The following is a 20398-nucleotide window of genomic DNA, read 5'->3' on the forward strand; positions in this document are numbered from 1 at the left end:
CAGAGGGGTACATTGTGATCAACAGCGTCAAATGCCGCTGGCACATGCAGGAGCACAACAAGAGTCAGAAACCCCAGGTCAGCGGTTAACCTGATGGTGTCATTAACCTGATGGTGTCTAACTCAGAAACATAAGTTCTGTGATCAGCCTGGCACCCTGAATGTCTTAGATCCAAAAGCCCAGGTCTTTCCCACTGAGATGGTGTGTTACTACCTTTTCTTAATCTTTGCTTAGTTTGGAAAAGGTATGCAAGGCATCGAAAGCTCTATCGTCCTTTGGCGTCTGACACTTTTTAGATCAACAATATCATGGTATTCTTGAAGGCATTGGAACCTTACTTTTCTTGAGCTATAATTTCTCTACATTGCTATTAATGGGGACACATAGAGCTGTGTTTCTCCTACTTACAGCACTTTGGAGTGAATGAGTTGACTTCAGTTTTGATAGAAAGCCTATACCTTTCTCATTGTTAGTGTCTGGAAATTAAATCTTGGAACACTACTTTCTCTCTTCCCCAAAGTAATACACAGTTACTTGACAACTGTCCTCCAGTACAGTATGTTTACCTAGCCACAAGTAGGGCTAAGACATCTGAGAGGGTGAAGATTGAGGTTTGCAGACACTCAGATGCACTCCCTTAACTTAGTCACCTTTCAGGCAAAACCACATCAATGTTGTCACTTCCTATGAACAGAGATACTCATTGTTTTCCACAGGTATATAAGTTAATTCTGCAACAGTGTAGGACTACTTTTGCTTGCTTACTCGATACATGACCCAAGAGAGCTGTTTTTGCCTTCTTGCCATAAACTCTTACCTAGTGAGCTCTTTCTTTTAATCTACAGGTAGAGGAAACTCATTTTAAGGAATGCTTTTCAGTTTTTACCTGACCTTTCACATGTTTTAAGATGGACTTTCCCTGATACAAAGCTAACAGGCAGTCTTGAAGCGAATCAGTTAGTCTACAAACCCTGATCTAATGCCGGGAGATGGCTAATCCAGTAGAATGCTTCTCTGCCATTTTGAAACTAGAGGTACTGAACAAAACACATATCTATACATAGAAAGAAACTAAATAATTTTTATATGCAGCCCTCAAAGTCAAAACGTTAAATGTAAAAAAGCAATCTGAAAACAATTTAGACCAGACGTGGGTGTTGTGAATGGGAACAGCTGCGCCAGTCTAGCTGAGATCACAGAAAGGCACTAAAAACTATGTAGTATGGCCTTTTCTTGCATGGCCGCCTTTTTGTCCTATAAATTAGCATGTGCTAACAACATATCCCAACATTCATTCATGCCTAAGAAGTCACTAAAATTACTTTGTTCAGTCACCCATTCATTCAGATGTGAAAGTCGAATTTAAAGCGGATGAAAAACAGGTCAATGAGGCAACTCTTGAATGGACACTACAGATTTCATCATTAATTCATTCAAGAATAAAAGGTTAGGAGACAGAGTGAATGTCAAAATGTTCATGAATTCAGTCTACCTGAAGCTGATGACTCAAAGCTTTCTTTCATTAGATGCAAACACATCAATGCTCACCTGGATACTTTCAGTTTCATCCACCAACAGGAAGCTTACAACGTTTTCAATCATCTTCTTCTTCTTGGTTTCATCGTCCATCCCTTCGCTCTCTTGCTGCTCACGGGCCTTGTTAACATGATACACAGTGATGGGGTGCTTGCGCCTGTTGCCGCCAGAATGGGCTTTCTTTTGGCACTCGACACACAGGTTGATCTTGCATGACTGGCACCGGATAGCTGCCCGCTGCCGGGTGCCGCTTGGCGAGACGTTACCACTGCTGTTTTTACAAGAGTCACAGTACGGCACATGGCCGGGCTTGATACGGATCCGTTCATGGTTTCGCAGCCTCTCCTGCCTGTGTAATTCCTGCTCACACTGCTGGCACTGGAGGCTGCCACACTCGTCGCACTCAAACATGGCTTCATCGCTGCCACCACAAGCATAGCTTTCCTGGCACATGAGAGAAGTGCTTGCACCCTTGTCCGCTGCTGGCGGAGTCTGAGCACTCATAATTCCTCTTAACAAGATAGGGTGCCACTGTTCCTTATATTTGTAAGAATTCCAGCTGTTCGGAGCACTGGAGTGCGTCTTTCAAGGATAGGCCAGGAGCGAACTTTTTGTTCCCTGTTTAAGAAAAACAATAGCGTAAAAACACTTGAAGCCTACAGTAAATGAACAGCACATTTCAAATTTCTTGAAATGTGGGTGTCAAAATTATCACAAATAACAGAACATGGTATTTAGTTCTTTAAATAAATAAAAAAAGTAAAACAGTGAATGTTCTATAACTAAAATAAAACTTTACAGCTATGAGAAAGTGCAGGTGTCCCAAATGACTTGAATATATGCCTTTAGGCAGGCAAAAAGATGTCAAATGTTCTTGTTAAACAATACTTCAAAATTGAAACAGCTACAACAGAAGAAACCTCGAGGGTATTTTACAATTATTAAAAGATACACAGGTTAACATTAAGTAGCACATTGATTCAGTGTCTAAATGTCACAATTACTGTAATTAAGGGCTGTGTTTCTGTCTGATGAATTTTACTCCCAAACCAACCAAACCAAACAAGCAATTTACAATGCAATAGGTCTCGCCTTCGAAAAAGTTAGAGCTATTGGCATTGTAAATGGCAAACTTTTTGTATTTATGGGTTGGTTTTGAAAACAGATAAATAAATGGCATTGTCATTTACAATGCCAATAGCTTAATCTCTCGCAAATGCGAGACCTATTGCATTTGTGTGTGTGGCTGTGTGTGTGTGTGTGTGTGTGTGTGTGTGTGTGTGCACAGAGCCACACACACAAACCCCCCCCCCCACACACAGAGCCACACACACACAGAGCCACATACACACACACACAGAGCCACACACACACACATAGAGCCACACACACACACAGAGCCACACACACAGAGCCACACACACACACAGAGCCACACACACACACAGAGCCACACACACAGCGCCACAGAGCCACACACACAGCGCCACAGAGCCACACACACAGCCACAGAGCCACACACACAGCCACAGAGCCACACACACAGCCACAGAGCCACACACATACACACACAGCCACAGAGCCACACACACACACACAGCACCAGAGCCACACACAGCCACAGAGCCACACACACAGCCACAGAGCCACACACAGAGCCACACACACACACAGAGCCACACACAGAGCCACACACAGACACACACACACAGAGCCACACACACAGAGCCACACACACACAGAGCCACACAGGCCGTGCATGTAGGTAGGTGGACATCGCTTTAGGACACGCTGCACGTCCTTTGCTGGACGAGTTTCTCTGTAGATTCGTTCCGTTGCAGCGAATACTGTGGACATCGCCGCCAGCCTTGATATACGCTCTCTTTACTAGGTATCGTGAAGCTGGAGATGTGGGCAGAGGGGGCACTGTGGCAGAGAGAGCGCTCACTGTGATCTGTCTGCACATGTGGGCTGTTTGAGAGGGAAGCAGCCATTTTGCCTGCTCAGTGGTGGATCGGCAGGAATAGGAATGGGGTGCAGTGAGGGGCGCCCCTAGGCCTGGGGCTGTCACTGAGTGCGTACTGTCAAGGAAGAGGGGCGGCCGTAGCTCTTAGCGTGACCGCCCGGGCCCCGATCCCGCTGCTTTTAAAGCACGTCCAGCAGCTTGTTGTCGGACGGCCATTTTGGAATCTGCAGCAGCCCTTAACTTCTGGCGTTTTATACACACGCTTCACCCGCTCCAGGCTCTCACCCGGGGGAGGGGAGCAGAGGGGGCAGAGGGGCGCTGGGGTCGTCGGGGACTTCGGGGCTATTCTGGTTTGATCGCTTCGTAAGACATTTTATGTTAGGATCAAAGCGGTTCACAAAGGGACCTGCTTTGCAGAGGTTTACGGGGAGAGGATGGCCGTGCTCTGAAATGACACCCGGCATTGCTAACCCGTGTGAAGGGTAGCACGGGGAGTGTGCCAAGCCGCCACGCTTAGAGGGGTGCAATGTGTTCTTCTAACGGGGTAGGATTCTCGAGGGCGGACAGGGGTAGTAACAAGCAGAGCATCTTCACGACTGTTTTGGTACTGCACATACCGGCGTAGGTCTAAGCGGATGGTATGGCCGTTGGCACACAGGAGAGGAGGCCTGAGCTCACTCTGAACCTCACACGAGGACACCTGAGGGAGCACTTTTCCACACACTAAAGCAGTTTGACACGGTTGTATCGTGCCCAGCAATGCAGATTAGCCTGTTGCCTGCGGTTGAGGGTCAGAGGTCTGCGAGGCATTTTAGGAAGAGCGAGAGTCAGGGACGTATTAAAGCATTGGCAAAGAGGCCAATTGCCCAGGCCCCCCATCTTCCAAGGGGTCCCCTGGTAATGTGACATTTCTCTGACTCGACCTTATCTTTGTCGATTTTTCTGCCAGCACCACCTATACCTACTTTTGAATTTGTCTCTATATTTTAAGTGTCTCATATATATATTTGACATTGATACAACACAGAATTGGCAACATAGGCACTACAGTTAAAGATTACTCCGAACAGGGTCCCAACATATTTCTGGCCTGGGGTCCCAAAAATTCTCAAGAGGACACTGGCGGGAGTGACTCTATATTTTGGGTAAATATGGCCAGTGTGAGTGTTGGGGACTGAAAAGGCGTTTTCAGCCCACAGGGGCCCTGGGCTCACCAAGCCTAGCCAATGTGGCACAGAGGGGCATGTGTTGCAAACGGGTTGAGATTTGCCTGTACGCCCATTCAACCAAAATGAAATAAATAGAAAAAACATCTATTTCTTTCATTTTGGTATAATCGCGGCACCAGCGCTTTACTTTTGATCCCTTCCATGCTGATGACTGCCCCCGTCCGTCATGCATCACGGTGGGCGTGTGCTGATGACGGCTGGGAGCCGTCATGAACCCGCCCACTCATTAAAACGGCCGCACAGGCGCAGAATCGCGGCCGCGCCCAAGGGATTAAAATGTTACAAGTAAAGCGCGGATACTGTGATGAAAGAAAATCATTTTACATATTCCAAGGATAGCCGAAATAGGACATAACGTAATGTTATGGACATTTCGACCCCATGATCAAGTGTTATTCATTATCAATCATGGCAAGCCTTCCTCAGAACAGACCAGAGGGCAGCCTTACATGTATTTGGGAAACGCCATATGTGTCTTTCTTTAAACGGTATCCATTAGTTATGTAACATGACATCCCAGACTCCAGTCAAGGTTCACTCGATGTGGGGATGGGGTTATTATTACCCTGCTTCAATTGTAGTAGTCTTTTCCCAATAGTGGCTTCGTTTAAAATAAACTGCAGCAGCTCCGGTCTTGTCTGCTGTCTTCCAGCTATCCTTGGAATATGTAAAGAAGATATAAGGATACACTGAACAAACAATTTTGGGGACATTTAGATTATTGTGGTTCCAATGTCTCATGTTTGTGTATGTGATCACCGGGAGATTTGTAATTTTCACTATGTTTATGTCAATGTGATGTATTGTTCTTTATGTTCTCTGGACAGCCGTTGAAAAGAGAAATATGAAAAGAGGTAGCTTTACATGTTTTGATATATGAAAAATAATACATTTAAAACAAGTTATTGGTTGTGTTGTGTCAGTGGTTTTTGTAAATCATTTTTCTTTAAAGATTTGTGCTTTTTGAGTAGGAGAAGTTTCACACACGCTTGAGGGATCATTTATAGGCTCTTTAAATGTTTAATGAAAAACATTATTTCACCAGATAGAACTTTTATTTAGCACAATTAATATGTTGTGTAAACCATTACAAGCATGCCTAGTATTTCAAGAAAAGGTCAAAAGCCTGGAAGAGAAGAAAGGGTAAACATCTTCAAAGAAACATTTTTATTAAATATATGTTCTGGGTTGATTTTTTTCCACAACCATGTCAGAATTTTACATTTAAATTAGGATACAGGGGCCAGGGTCGAAGAGTGTATATTTTAAATGAGATTTTTTTGTGTACAAAAAGTGATATTCATTGTTACTCTTAATTTTTTCATATTAACCGGTTTAATATTTCAAGCAATGTAATAATGTTCAGCTTCCCTTTTGAAAAGCGTGCTATGCATAAAACTTGGTAAAAGTGGTTGTGTTTTCAGAGACATTGGGGTGAGGCAACAATAGTCCACCTCTTTCCTACAGTCTAGTGCCCCCACTGGCCATCTCTGTGTGTGCCAGGAACTGAAGACCTCTGAAATAATGTGTAGTTTACACAGCACGTTCGTGTGTGCCTAAACCAGGGATCTCCAACGAGTAGCTCGGGAGCTACTGGTAGCTCGCCAGTACCTTCAAAGTAGCTCTCAGAGATTAAGCCAAGCCCAGTATCATTTCGGAGAGTAGGTGCCTAATAAAGAAGGCAGCACTGCTGATCTCAAGATCCTAAGAGTGACAGCCAGCCAAACCTATGGCAGTAACTTATACTAAACACTAAAACACAATAAGTATCGGGGTAGAAGGCCTGCCACTTGACAGTCTGTATCTAATCTCAATAAAACCAAGCCACAAGGAGGTTGACCATCTTGTATCCCTGCTTTATCAGTCCCAACATGTGTGTGACCAGTGGATCATAAAAGAAGTACGACGGTAGTAGCCTGAGCAGTAAGGAGTGCTGACCCACCAAAGTGTGGGACTGAAGGAGTCAGAGTGAAAATGTGTCAGTTGGGTGTATGACCAGCTCAAGACCTGGGGAGAACAGGGCATGATTCAGAACAGAGAAAATGACTCAGTAGCATTTATGTGTGTCACTAATAAACACTATTGCTTCTTGAAAGCTACGCCTGGTGCCAAGGACCACCAAATGTCTATGCTAGCCCCCATCATAATGGTGTTACCTCTGACGTAATTGTGTCCATTCCTGGTATAATAGTGCCAATGGCATAATAATGGTCATCCTTGACTATTTGGGGTATTTTGGTCTAGTTGTGGTATACTGGCAGCCATCATTTACATACTGGGAGAATGACTGGCCTACATTCACGTATTCCTGGCGTAATAATGGTCATGACTGATATATGGTCTCTGCCTTGACCCTTACGGTTTCAAGCCTTGGCCCAACTGTGGCCCTAGTATAATGGTGGGCATTATTGGCATAATACAGACATCCGTGTTTTTGGTCCAGGGAGGACCTAGCTTGGCATTTCGGTCTGGACTGTTCCTATGAGGCAGAGGGTCAAGACTGATTTGCATATGGCTGGGTCTAAACTGGGGTGGCATGGTGAGCAAAAGAACGATGTATTTAACCCAGATCTCTTGACTGGGGTGAATGTATGATTCATTCAACATTCTGTCCATCATTTGTTTGCATAGAACTTTTCACCCTAAGTGGGATGGGTATGTCCAGACGTGGGTCCATTTCTCACTATGCCACTGGATTCAAGCTAGCCATACCCTGAACTCAGTCCCAGGATGCTTGTTTGTGGTCCAGGGAGGACCTGGCTTGGCAGTTCGGTCTGGACTGGTCCCATTAGGCACAGAATCAAGACTGATTTGCATATGGCTGGGTCTAAACCTGGGGTGGCATGATGAGCAAACAAACCGATGGATTTAACCCAGATCTCTTAACTGGGGGTGAACGTATGATTCATTCAGCATTCCGTCCATCATGTGTTTGTGTGAGCAACTGTGGCACAAGACTGTAATACTTGGTTACTTAAAGTAGTCTGTCCATATGAGGCATTTGTACATGGGAATACTGAATGAAAATGAAAAGCTGATGTTTTGGGACCGTGCATTTCCTAAAATCTGAAAACGGATATTTTAAAGGCAGTTTTTGTTTTCAAAAATGGATTTTCTTCTGTTAAATTGAGTTTGTTTGCCCCCAGTGGAAAGTGGTATTTGATAGAAAGAAGTGCACTTTCAGAAACTGATGAATAATGATTCAAGCTGAGTTGGGGAGACCTACTGCTGTATTTATATACTGTGTGTCATTGGGCATGTCTAGATTTGAATGTTACTTCATATGTCAGGTGGAGGCATTTTATATTGATGAATGTTTTCCTGGAATTTCTGATGGTAACTGCACCAGGAATACTTGGGTGGTAACTACTGATAATCCTGCTTAGGGTGGTCATAGTGTAGTCCCTATTTTACAGTTATAAAGTTTGCTAGTAGCTCAGGAAGACTTTCCTTGAGCAGAAGTAGTTCTCACTACATAAAAGGTTGGAGATCCCTGGCATAAACTATAATTAGTAAAGGGAACCACGGAGTTAAGGAGCAGCAGAGGTTGCGAGGATACTGGGCATGAGGACAAGGTTCTTTTCACTTTGTTTACATTACAGACAGAAGTCTCCAAATCTGCTGGTAAGGATACTAGAGGCCTTAAAGTATCCCTTACCTCGCCAAATGTCTTTTATTCTATTTTATTTACAATTGTTTTAATTAATTAATTAAGGGAGAATAGTCATAAAACTATTACATATGTAATTTGAAGTGAAAGCAGTGATAGCTTAAAATCATACAACCCTACCTGCTCCTAATATACTGCTTGCAATACACCTTTTCAGTAGGATGAAGAAAACAAAATTAAAATTGACAATAAGGAACAGACAATTGGTTCCAAATGATCGCTACCAGTATAATGCTGGAGCTTCAGCTTCTAGTACACTGCAAGGGATTACCATGCAACATTATTATTCAACAGCAATATAATAAACCTGCAAGAATATTAGTTATCCGTAATGTAAAACTCTGCAAATAATCAGATTAAATGGTGTAAGCATTACTCTTTGCGGGTTTGCCCCAGCGCAACTTCTAAGTACCCAAAAGCTTCAGGAGTCAGGGCAATCAAGACTATAATGTGCTTCCCTGCTTCCTCCTGATGAAGCATGTCTAGATGTTACTCACTGTGTGTACCCAACACCTCAGCAGTGCCTGCAGAAGGAGTTAAGGATATTCAAGGCATTTAACTGCAGCTCTATATCTGGGAGAATGCAAACAATTGCACGTGCAACACTTCAGTCTCTAGGACCACACTAAGATAATAAGAATTACTTACTGATAGGAATACAATTGTCTTCGCTACTGTTATTAAGAATAAACTGAAAGTAAAGCCCGTAAGAGGCTCGTGTTGGACGCCTAGTCAAAACAGTGGAATCCGTTTCTCTGTTATTCAACTACTGAGGTTTTCCACACTTCTTCCCGATTACTGAGTTTGGGGATCTGAAATCTTGATTAATAAACTGCTGTATGTAGAAAATCTGCAGCAGATAGGATTAAGAAGATTGTCATTGGCAAAAGAACTTCACAGTATCCTGAAGAATTCACGCAGCCAGAGACATGCGTAACACCGATTCCAGCTTCGCCTGACCTCTACGAAACTATCTTCCTTCTTTCATAACAAAATTAATGATCATTTTGGGAGTCAAAGAGACTCCAAATGTTCTATGGACTCCCTTCATCAGGCATCCCCCAAAGGCTCACAAAGCCTCAGAATGTTTGTTGAAATCACTGTAAAGGAAGAAAACTACCTGATACTCTCTATGGGTCTCCTGATGACCCTTGCCCTGCACAGTGATATCATTATCACAATCTCTGTTTTATCCTGTTCTGCCTAGCTTGCTTGATGTTTCGCCTAGCACAGCAAAGATTCCCACGATTCAGAAGCATGCCAATGTGCTTCCTTTATTAAAGAAGACGACTGCAGATTCCTCCAATTTATCCAAATATCATCCCAGTACCTGGAAGAAAGCAAGATACTAGATCTGTCTCTATTCGGTTTCCAGGCAAATCACAGTACTAACGCTACCCTCCTGCCAGTCTCAGATGTGATCAGGACCAGCATGGATAAGGGCCAACCTGCGGCCCTCATTATTTTAGATCTTTAGGTGTTCTTTGACACAGTCTCACATGCAGTCCTGATCAAGAGGCTACATGAAATTGGGATCCATTTCTTGAAATAGACTGGGAAACTGAGGAGCTTTGGTCTCTGGGACTTACTGGGGTCTCATGTGTATGGGATCTCCTTGAGGGTGACAAGCTTATGTTGTTTCTCCGATGCTGCTCACTCTCAACAGGGTATCCCAGCTTTGACTGCCCAGATCAAATCGGGTACGTGGTAGGAACCCTAAAATAACAAGGTTTTTAGCTATTTTTAAAAATTCCTCAGATTGCTGCATGCACGGATGGATAATGGCAGTTTGCTCTAGTGATATAGGACAAGATACAAAAAGAAAGGCCATTGCTTCTAGGCATTGTAAATTTCTGCACAATTTGCAGGCGCAACAGCAGCGACTCATTTATGTTTCCAAAAAGTGTATTGCTATCTTTCAAATGACTGGTAGTGAGGGCTTGTGTGTTAGTCTTCCGACAGAATCTGTATCGAAATCCCACAGCCTTTTTCCCCGCAGGGATCACAACGCAGTTGTTACAACGACCGTGCTGTGATTCCGCATACCATTACTCCGCAAGTCGGAACAACGACTTGCGGAGGGGGGCGCTGGATGTGGGAATAGTATAATTTATTATTTCAACTCCAGTCTGTGCGGACACTAGGGAAGTGCTGGATTTTAAATCCAACACCCCCCCGCAAGTCGTTGTTCAGACTTGCGGAGTAATGGTATGCGGAATCACAACGCGGTCATTGTAACGACCACGTTGTGATTCCCTGCGTGGAAAAAGTTTTGGGGTAAACGTTGTTTGCCCTTACGACAATGTATGGGCGTCGAGCTGAAAACTTTCCTAAGCATACACTAAATGTCAAAGCGGAAGCCTCAGACGCCGCACCTTGATTTTTCATACTATGTGAATTATCTAATCAAAGGCCTTGTTTTTGCCACCTTTTTGGTGGGGGAGGGGTGTCACGTTCTTGGGGGCATCTTCCTTCTGTCCATATTTCATTGGCCTAGCCAAAAAGGACAATACCCGACTTCTCCTCATTAAGCTGTAGTTTTCAAGAAAGGAGCCACCAATCTCAGACAGTCACAAAATCTGGTTGTATCCTGATTGCGCAATAGATAGCCTGCCTACTGAAAATAGAACATGTACATAAAAGTGCAATGGGCACCACAGAGATAGTAGGGATTATTCTATCATGGGATGTCAGTGACTAACTACTAAAAGAGTAAGGACAGTAGTGAAAGCCCTGGATTAACTTGTGCATTCAGTGTCAAGGACCTTCCTAGAGAAAGGCACTGGTGGCACAGGGGCTTCCAAATGATAGCATTATCTGCACACAAGAGGCTAGCAGTTTGCCTTGTAGCAGTGTATGGTGCATAGAATATTCCAATTAATGATATATTGGCAGTGCAAGGTGTACAGAGGAAGCCCTTTGGCTGCCTACTAATGAGGCCCAGTGGTAGTCAACCGATTTGGAAATTATAAAGGGCAGAACTAGCGGCTGCTTAATCATAGTGCAAGTTGTACCGAGGATATGCAGTTGCTTCCTAAGAGGGCAATGCCCCCAGGACACGCTGTACACAGAGGTCCAGCAGATTCTTAGAGAAACTAAAAAGAAATACAAAGGAGAACCAGGGGTGGTGTAGGGACAGTGTAGTAAGAATAAAGGAGGCCCAGGGTCTCTTTTCTGCAAGTGAAATATATAGGCACGAATATTTTAATGAACTCCTGAACTCACTGAGAGGTAAAGACATTCACGCATGAGAGGACTTCAAGTCCCAGCAATCCTAGTGTGCTCTGTACTTAGCTTACGCCCACTATGGGGCTTGAAATAAAAGAAGCCTTTTCAAACTCATGCGCATCAGGTGTCATTATTGTGCAGCCCTGGAAAAAGGGGTCCTTACCCTGAAACGCGTCGGCAAACTCAAGAAAAGTGGAGCGAAACGGCAATGCTGAACAGAGAAGCCCGGATGGGGAGGGAACTGTTGTGTGGCTCCCTAATGCTTAGGGCATTTTGTTTGAATATATATATATATCAACAGTGACTCCAAGATACCACCTCCAATCCAGCAGGACCGGCGAAGCAGGAGACAGACCGCAGTATTCAGATAAGTGTTTTATTTTTCCAGTATTTTCCCCCAACCAACCAAACATGACGCGTTTCGGGCTTAGCAGCCCTTGTTCACATATATATACACACTTCCCCGTGGGGAATAAAGTAGATCGCACTCAGTTTTCCAATTCTGTCAAGCAGATCCTTTATTTCATCCTAACAAACAAACCACCAACGTTTCGGTTTCCACTGAAACCTTGCTCACGGTGAGCAAGTTTTCAGTGGAAACCGAAACGTTGGTGGTTTGTTTGTTAAGATGAAATAAAAGATCTGCTTGACAGAATTGGAAAACGGAGTGCGATCTACTTTATTCCCCACAGGGAAGTGTGCAATGATTTGAAGTATCCTGGCTTGGTTACAAGATAACGCACCATTCGAAAGAGCGCCATGACAGCGAGAGAAGCCGTTTGTGAAAGGATATATAGATATAGATATATATATAGATATATAGGAGGCCCTGTGGCTGCTGATTGATAAAGTGTGAAAAGAGACATACAGGCTGATTATTGACAGTAAATACAGGAAGCTCAAGGGGATGGCAACTGTTGTTTAGCAGAGGCCTAGCAACTGCCTGTTTAGCTTGTGATGTGTTTTATATACAGAAGGCTGCAGCATTGTCTAGTGATAAAGTAAGGTGAACACAGGCAGCAGTTGCTGACAGTACATAGCATATAAAATAGGCCAATGAGCTGCTTGTGGAAAGTGAAATGTGTATAAAGGAGGATCAGTTATTACATACTGATAGTAGAACATGTATAGTGGAGGCCAAGAGAATGCCAATTTATTGCATAAGATGTACAGGAAGTGTACACAAGAGACTCAGGGCAAAATCAGCCAAGTCTTTATGCAGTGTCAAATGGTCAGAGTAGCAAAATTTAACCGTTTTGAGACTGCAAAATGACCTTTTGGCATGTACCAAACACAAATTGTGATACTGTAACATGTAACCGAATTGCAATTCGGGTTTCCAACTACATACCAAATCGGTATCGGCAAGGGGCAGGTCTAGGGAGTCCCTTCCAAACACTGATCAGAATGGGACGTATTTATGGTTTGCGACCGAAATCCAGCTGCAAAACGTTAATACTTTACCAACTAGACAAAAGTAGGGACCCCTACCATTTTATGAATGTTGACAAAAACATTTTTCTAGAGTAAGTAGCGGTCTCATGGACCATACCCTACACTTTTTCTCCAAAAGTGCATCCAGCCTTCTTTAAAGGGAAACGGGATGCATTGAAAGAAAAATTCTCTACTTAAAAGTAATCACAGACATGGTGATCTACTGACCACAGCAGCCCACCATCCCAGCGAAGACTGCTAACTGTAGTAAGTCACAATTTTCGACCCATCTCATTAACATACATGAGGTAGGTTGAGTTATGACCCACTATGATTCAGTATTTTGCGAACCAACCTATTAGTACATAATACATAGGTTGAGCCAGCAAAAGCTTATTTAACAAAGGACAATTTTTTTCTTGTAAATGATAAAAGCATTAGGTTTTGATAAACAGGTACATTGGCACTGGCCTCTAACCCCCAAGATAACTTAGCGAGCTCACTGCTCATTGCAGACATTTGTTGTGAGCCATGAGTAAAAATTAAAACTGTTGGGAAAGCCAACTCAGTTTTTTACTCTTTTCAATGTCAAGAAATTGAATAGCATTAAATTAAGAAAAAGAAAATCTAGTTACTTGTTAGCAGTCAGAAACTCCAGTTTGCTCTAAAATAAAAACAAATTATCAAGTGCTGAGTGTAGAGTATAACAAAAAGAATTAAAATTACAAGACGTATGAAAAGGTCGAGAGCGAGGTACTTGTTATTCTTGCCCCTCAGCCGTCCCCAGTGTTGTCAGCATGCTTTCTAGATCAGCATCTGACTGGGCGTACATGGATGTCATTTAGTGGTTGCCAGGAGTCGAAGTTGCAACCGCTAGCCTGTCCTTTGTTACCCCTGGCATAGCCTTTGCGACCCCTGGCCTCGGAGGTGGCAAAATCACTGCCAAGAACATAGGGGTGTCGTGCATTATCAGAGTCAGGCTCTAACCTCATTTTCTTTTCATTTATTACATTAATTGTGAATAATAGTTTATTATTCACTATTAGTGTAATAAATCTGGGGCAGCAAGGTCTGGAACTTTACTGGCATCTGAAGAAAATTCATAAATATAATAAAATGGTTTTAATGTATGTTGTGTGCGTGCATGTGTAGGAGAGTGAGTTTGGGTGAGAGTGCGTATATATGTGTGAGCCTTTGTGTTTGTATATGGGATTGTGGATGTGTGTCAAAATGAGTGAGTAAGTCAAAGTGAGTCAGAGTAAGAGTGAGTGAGAGAGTGCAAATAAGTGATTCAGGGTGAGAGTGAGTGCACAAGAGTAGGTGAAAATGAATGAGTGCAAGTCAGTGCTCATGATAATGTCGCAGGGTTTCCGTTCTCTCACAGAACTGTGCACAGAGACCTAGAACCTGGGTGAGTTAGGGTGACCCACAACTCACCTTTGTTTCAGAAATCCCCTTACCTAGCTAGCTACAGTGTCGCATTGGTAATAAATACTTCCCAATGACTTAGACAATCCAGAACATGAACTTAGAATACCTCAGGTATCGTGGAACACATGAACACTCTTTCGTTATATTATCATTCCAAACCGAAACTGGGAGGCAATGAAAACACGTGCAAGTTTGAAATGTTTATTTTTCAATGCAGCATTCTCAAACGCAGTATCTTGTATAATATCAACATACATATTATAAAAATCAGAGTCAGCAGCATAGTCACTAATCCATAGTAAGCAAAAGGTGATAACATGTTATGATGCAAAATCTATAGAATTCTGTATCACCTTTATTTCGCGCACCCTAATTAGCATATTATATTATATCTAAGAAGGTCTCGTCTGGGTTCTTAGCAGGGCGGACCCATACCTCTAATTCTCAGTAGTAGGAGATCACATCAACAGCTACCAGCTCTCAGCATGCTCAGCATCAAGTGTGTTGATTCATTCCCTGTAACTGTATCTTAAACCCACGTAGAGCCATAATTTGGCACAAACATTATTGGTGTTATGACTAACGTGGTGCGAGGATCAGGCCTACAGCAACCTTGTGTTAGGTTATTCTGAGAGTGTGCAGTTCTCAGTGTGCAGACAGTTGTACCAAGTGTACCAAGCACGACTGATATCAGTGCAATAACATATTATTCTCAAATAAACACATCTTTCGTCTAGGTTAAAAGCTGCAATAACAATTAGGTGTCGTGTGCAAAACCGAAGCAGAAAGAAAATATGGCGTTTAAACATTTAATAAGCACATGCTAACTTAACACAATATATAGAAACGTAGTAACCATATGACATCCCCCCAATGATCCGAGGACGGTTAAAAAAGAAAAATATAAGCCAATACTCTATGAGAGGCAAGACATGAAAGCAGAGTTCAATGATATTGAGCCAAGCTAAATTTATGTAAATGTATGTAAAAGCTAAAAATACAAAATGTATGTATGAATGCCTATAGTGGTCACACAAAACATAAAAAGTCGAACTTGAGGCCTAATTTCAATTAATAGGCCTAGAACATATGAAAAAATCGAATGTTCGTATTGAAAAAGGCACCATTCAGAATTACTAAAAAGTCACGTGCCAGATGGAAGTATTCAGAGTCATTCCTCGTTGAATGAATATGCAAAATAGGTAGCTACAGCTTCCAACATGAAATCACTGCCATCATCCGAAAACAGTTCAGCCATCCAAATAAGCAATGGGAAAGAACATACGTGCTCCTCCAACACTGATTCCTCTAGCAACATCAGAGGACAACTCAGTGGGTTCTCGAGAACGCTCTGTGCCAGAAAGTCATGCGCCGCTGCGAATATGTCCCACTGACCCATTAGTCCATGCATCGCTGCTACTGCCATAACCCTTTCGCCAGAACAGACCAACTCGTGAGCCACTACGGGGTACATCAGCTGATCAAAGTTGACGTCAGGAGAAGTCGGTAAACAGAGACACAAATCAATGGCCCAGTCGAAATCACAGCTCAGGCAATGAAACACAGGCTGGACACAGGTAAAATAGGAAAATCTGAAGGATAATCCAAAAGCCGTGCTCAATGTCGCAAGCGGCAAGGATCCATAGTAATCAAGCATCCGGTTGCGAAACTGCATCAGTAGGGGCTGTGCGTTTCCTTGCGCATGATGGGCATCCATGTTTTATAAAATAAAATATCACCAGAACGCCTGCAGCCAAAGCCAGCAAAACAGGAAATCCGCCAAACAGGCTAGCAAATATAGAATGAAAGAACGCAGGGATAATACCAAATACTTTTTCAAATGTAGTCACGAGACCACTGCTAACCATTTTAAAAAAATGAGCCAGGCTCGTTGTGGAGGAGGCATTAAAGATCTGATGAACCAGCTCGCAAAAATGAAACGGCAAATCAGTACTTAAAAGTGCTTGTACTTCTGTGCGTGTGTTTGCTATGTGAAGGACATAAGTTTCGCGTGCAGAGCTCAGGGCCACCTGTTTTTGAGACAAAAGGGCTCTTATACGGCCTAAACCATTGAACTGTGCTTTCAAGGTTGGTATTCGTGGCCAAATTAAAACTTCTGAATTCCCATGCGTGGGTGGATACAACACATTCTTGCAGCAAACCACCCTCTCTGACACGGTAACCACATATGCGATACCGGCCTCTAACCCACAACAAAACTCGTTATTCAAAAGTAAATAACTACCGTTGGACAGCAACGTGAACGTGGGAACAATTGCAGGAACTGGTGTCCCTTTCAAAACACAGGCCAAATCAGGTTTGTCCTGATTACAAGAACCATGCAACTGGATGTGTCTGCATATTAGTGAGCGGTCAGGCGACTGTGTACATTCTTCACCATTCAGATTCACTTCATTTCCCTCCTTAAGGCATCTGTAAGTGTATGGCAAAGACCATGTCTCATGGAGGAAAGCGCTGGCTAATGGTTCATATCGCCCAATGGCTATATATTTCATACAATTTGTAAATTTATACAAAGCAAAAGGTAATGTTATAACGCCATGAATAAGCCACGCTGCAGCAGTCACTTCAGCCACAGAAAATGGCAGAGATTCTAATTTTTCAATATGCAACATAGAAAACGTTGCATCTCTCATTGATAGCATGCGCTGTTTTTCAGTCAGATTAAACGGGGCAAATAACGATGAGACGTTCATAAAAGTCCATGGCACTCGACCAGACTTAAGAGTCTGTAGTGTCCACGCAAATTGCATCACAGAACGCAATTGATTTTGACCATGATATAACACGGACACTTCATCATGTACAATGTCAACAACAGAAGACACAATATTGTTTAACGTGTAAATTCGGGAAGAAAGTGTGTTAATGCTGTTATCAACAACTGCAAGCACCTTTTCTAAATTTGCTTGGTCAATAGCTCTCAGGCGTTTAACAGCTTCAACCTGGGTAACCTTCCAAATTTCATTGTAAATTGCATACAGCCATCGTTTAGATCTACCTTTAGCTGGGCCTTTTATAAAATCGTTCAAATCCACATTATCATTTAATAGAGATAGATGTATTTTAACTGCAGCTAAAGTGGAATGTTGTAACCAATTCTGACACAGCTTCCCCACAGAATAAGTAGTGACAGTGTAGTCTTCTTCAAAACGGGGATCGAGTCTGACTTTTGTGAACCCCTTAGCCAAACCCAGAAAACGGCGTTGGCAAGAATCAGCACTTTTATGCCACAGCAGCCAACCCTTCGAATCCAAACTGGATATGTTAAAGGACGAATTGTGTATAAGAGCTTGCAACTCATGAATGGACAAATCAGTAAAATTACCCCAACCTTTATATTCCTCCAAATCTGGGATGGTTGGTGTATTCAATTTTTTAGAAGTAGCCAATCCAAAGCATGTTGTTTGGAAAATGGATGAATTTAAAAACAACATGTGATTCGGGATGAGACATGCACGGTGCAAAGCCTCAGTGCCTTGTACCTGCCAATCTTTGGTACCCCAAATCGATTTAAGGTCAATTGTTCCTTTCCAAAACTCGTAGCCATCTACAGCCAACCTGTCTAGAAAGGACTTCGAATACAGCAATTTTGTATCGGTAAGTCTAACTTTGGACATGGATTTTTGTGTCATTTTAAAATAAAATGACTCGGGATTAGATTGATTAAAGTCTGTAAAATAGGTGTATTTTTTCAGAAATGTATTCGAACTACCCCCAAATGGAGTAGGGCAATGTTCCCATTGTGTATAATTAACAGCAACCCTCCTGGAATTTGTCTTAAGTAAAAAATGATTACCATAGTGTTGAAAACAAAACAAATCACCATAATTAATAGAATCTGTGTACAGATCCTCAGCATCGAAGGCAGCATAATACTTTAAATCAGAGAATAATGCCTCTACGGCCTGAATATCCCAATCATCAGAGCGTATATCTTGTTTAATTACATCTCCCATGTTTACTCTAAGCACATTTGGAACATTAATCACTTCAGTAGGCCCATGTATCTGAAACCTAACCGCATCCCACACAATCCCATCAAGGACAGGCCAAGCAGTAATGTTAACTGTATTTAAGTTTCGTTTCAGTCTGTGCGCTGAATGTGAAGAGGAAAGAGGGGCCAATGTTCCATTAAGGTACCGAATTCCTGTTCTTTCTTTAAACGTAGTGACCATCAATCAGGCGGAAAAAATAAAACACAAAACCAATTGACATGAAAAGATAAAATGAAAATAGGATCAACCAAATGTATGTCCAAGGCGGAATTAAAAAATGTTTTTTGAACAATGTGGCATATCTGGCAATGTTTGTGGGTTTCTTTGAAGTTTCCGAAACAGAGTCAAAAGAGAATCTGGACTGGCCTCCCAAACGGGTCTGTAAATCAGGCATCGATAAATCAGCAGGATAAGTGTAGTTTAGCTCATCAATGTTAGTATCAGGAATAGTATTTAATAAAGGACTGGATATGGCAGGCATCTCGAGGGACACCTCCTGTTCTGCACCAGATGTAATAGCCAGCACAGAGTGCCTCACCATGGAAGGACAGGATACAGCCGGTGTCATGCTATGAAGAATCGGCCACCCTGTGTGTCTTGACATTGTCAATAGAAATAAATCTGTTTTCCTTACGACCTGGAAGTGGTGGTAAAATGACTGTTCTTGTGCCCTTCACTCCAAGAACTCGAACCGGTGCTCGATATGAGGGACCAAACTCTTTCTTGTTATCGATCTTCTCTCGAACCAGTTCTCCAACTTGGGGTAGCCAGCCAACTACCGGGATCTGCAGCGCATCATCCGATGTGGAGGGCAAATGTTCCTTTGCAAGACTGTCTCTGGTCTTTTGTAGATTCTGTAAAACATTGCAATGTTCATCTACGTCAAAGGACGTGGCCTGGGCCTTGCTGTCCAGCCCATCGAGGTCAGGTACATACATCTTGATACCAAAGAGCATTTCGTACGGGGTCCGCCCACCCAGAGACCTTCTAGGGAGATTATTAAGCGCACGCTGCACGCCTATAAGGTGGGCTAACCAGTTTCTACCAGTGCCTATAACTCGAGCTGTCAAAGATTGCTTTAAGTCGCGGTTCATTCGTTCAACTACACTATTACCCTCAGGTCTGTAGGGACTCGAAAATTTGACTTGGACCCCCATCGAAACCATAGCATCCTTATACGCCTTAGAGGCAAATGCCGGACCCTGATCCGAATGGAAGGTACCACAGGCAAAAATTCCCACAAAGACTCGCAAATCCTTAATGACAGTACGTGAATCAGCGCTCCGATGCGGCCATACCCACACAAAGCGTGTGCATGAATCAACTGCTACTAAGATGTACTTATATGCAGTATCAGAAGAAAATGGACCGCAGTGATCCAAATAAACACATCCAAGTGGTTTATTCGAGATGTACAACTGTGTCTGAGGCGGACGCGCAGCAGTGGAAGGCTTAATCTGCTGGCAAATGTCACATTGAAGAACATATTCACGCGTCTGTTTGTACAGTCCCCGCCACCAGAATCTCTGTTGTAGCTGAGTTACAGTGGCCGAGACGCCCGCATGCGCAGACGCCACGCCTTCATGAGCCGCTGTAATCAAAGCAGCCCTGCGATCCGAGTTGGGAACTAGACGTTCGCCAACTTCAGGGATTTTCACATAAGGAACCTTATCGGGACTTAAGTGGTATGTGTATTTAGAAGGGAATCCCGCAGGATATTTACTTCCCTTCTGTGTTGCAGTAACTGCTGCCAAGATGTCATCATCTATTCTGCTTTTGGACCTCGTAACTGCTGCAACCAAGTATTTTGATACCGCTGACTTCGCTGCTTCATCAGCAAGCGAGTTGCCAACAGCATGAACCCCCACGCGCTGATGACCGAGAG

General features: G+C 43.0%; 1 protein-coding gene across 1 annotated transcript in view; it reads right to left on the reverse strand.

Moving 5' to 3' along the window:
• ZFYVE1 (zinc finger FYVE-type containing 1) overlaps positions 1 to 20398 on the reverse strand; it is a 210771-nt gene that overhangs the window by 181022 nt on the left and 9351 nt on the right. The window contains exon 2 of the mRNA XM_086937085.1: positions 1549 to 2154. Coding sequence (XP_086793211.1) covers positions 1549 to 2040 — 492 coding nt within the window. The 5' untranslated portion in view covers positions 2041 to 2154. The remainder of the gene's footprint in view (positions 1 to 1548; positions 2155 to 20398) is intronic.

This window comes from Lissotriton vulgaris, chromosome 9, assembly GCF_964263255.1.
Source record: "Lissotriton vulgaris chromosome 9, aLisVul1.2, whole genome shotgun sequence".
NCBI lineage: Eukaryota > Metazoa > Chordata > Amphibia > Caudata > Salamandridae > Lissotriton > Lissotriton vulgaris.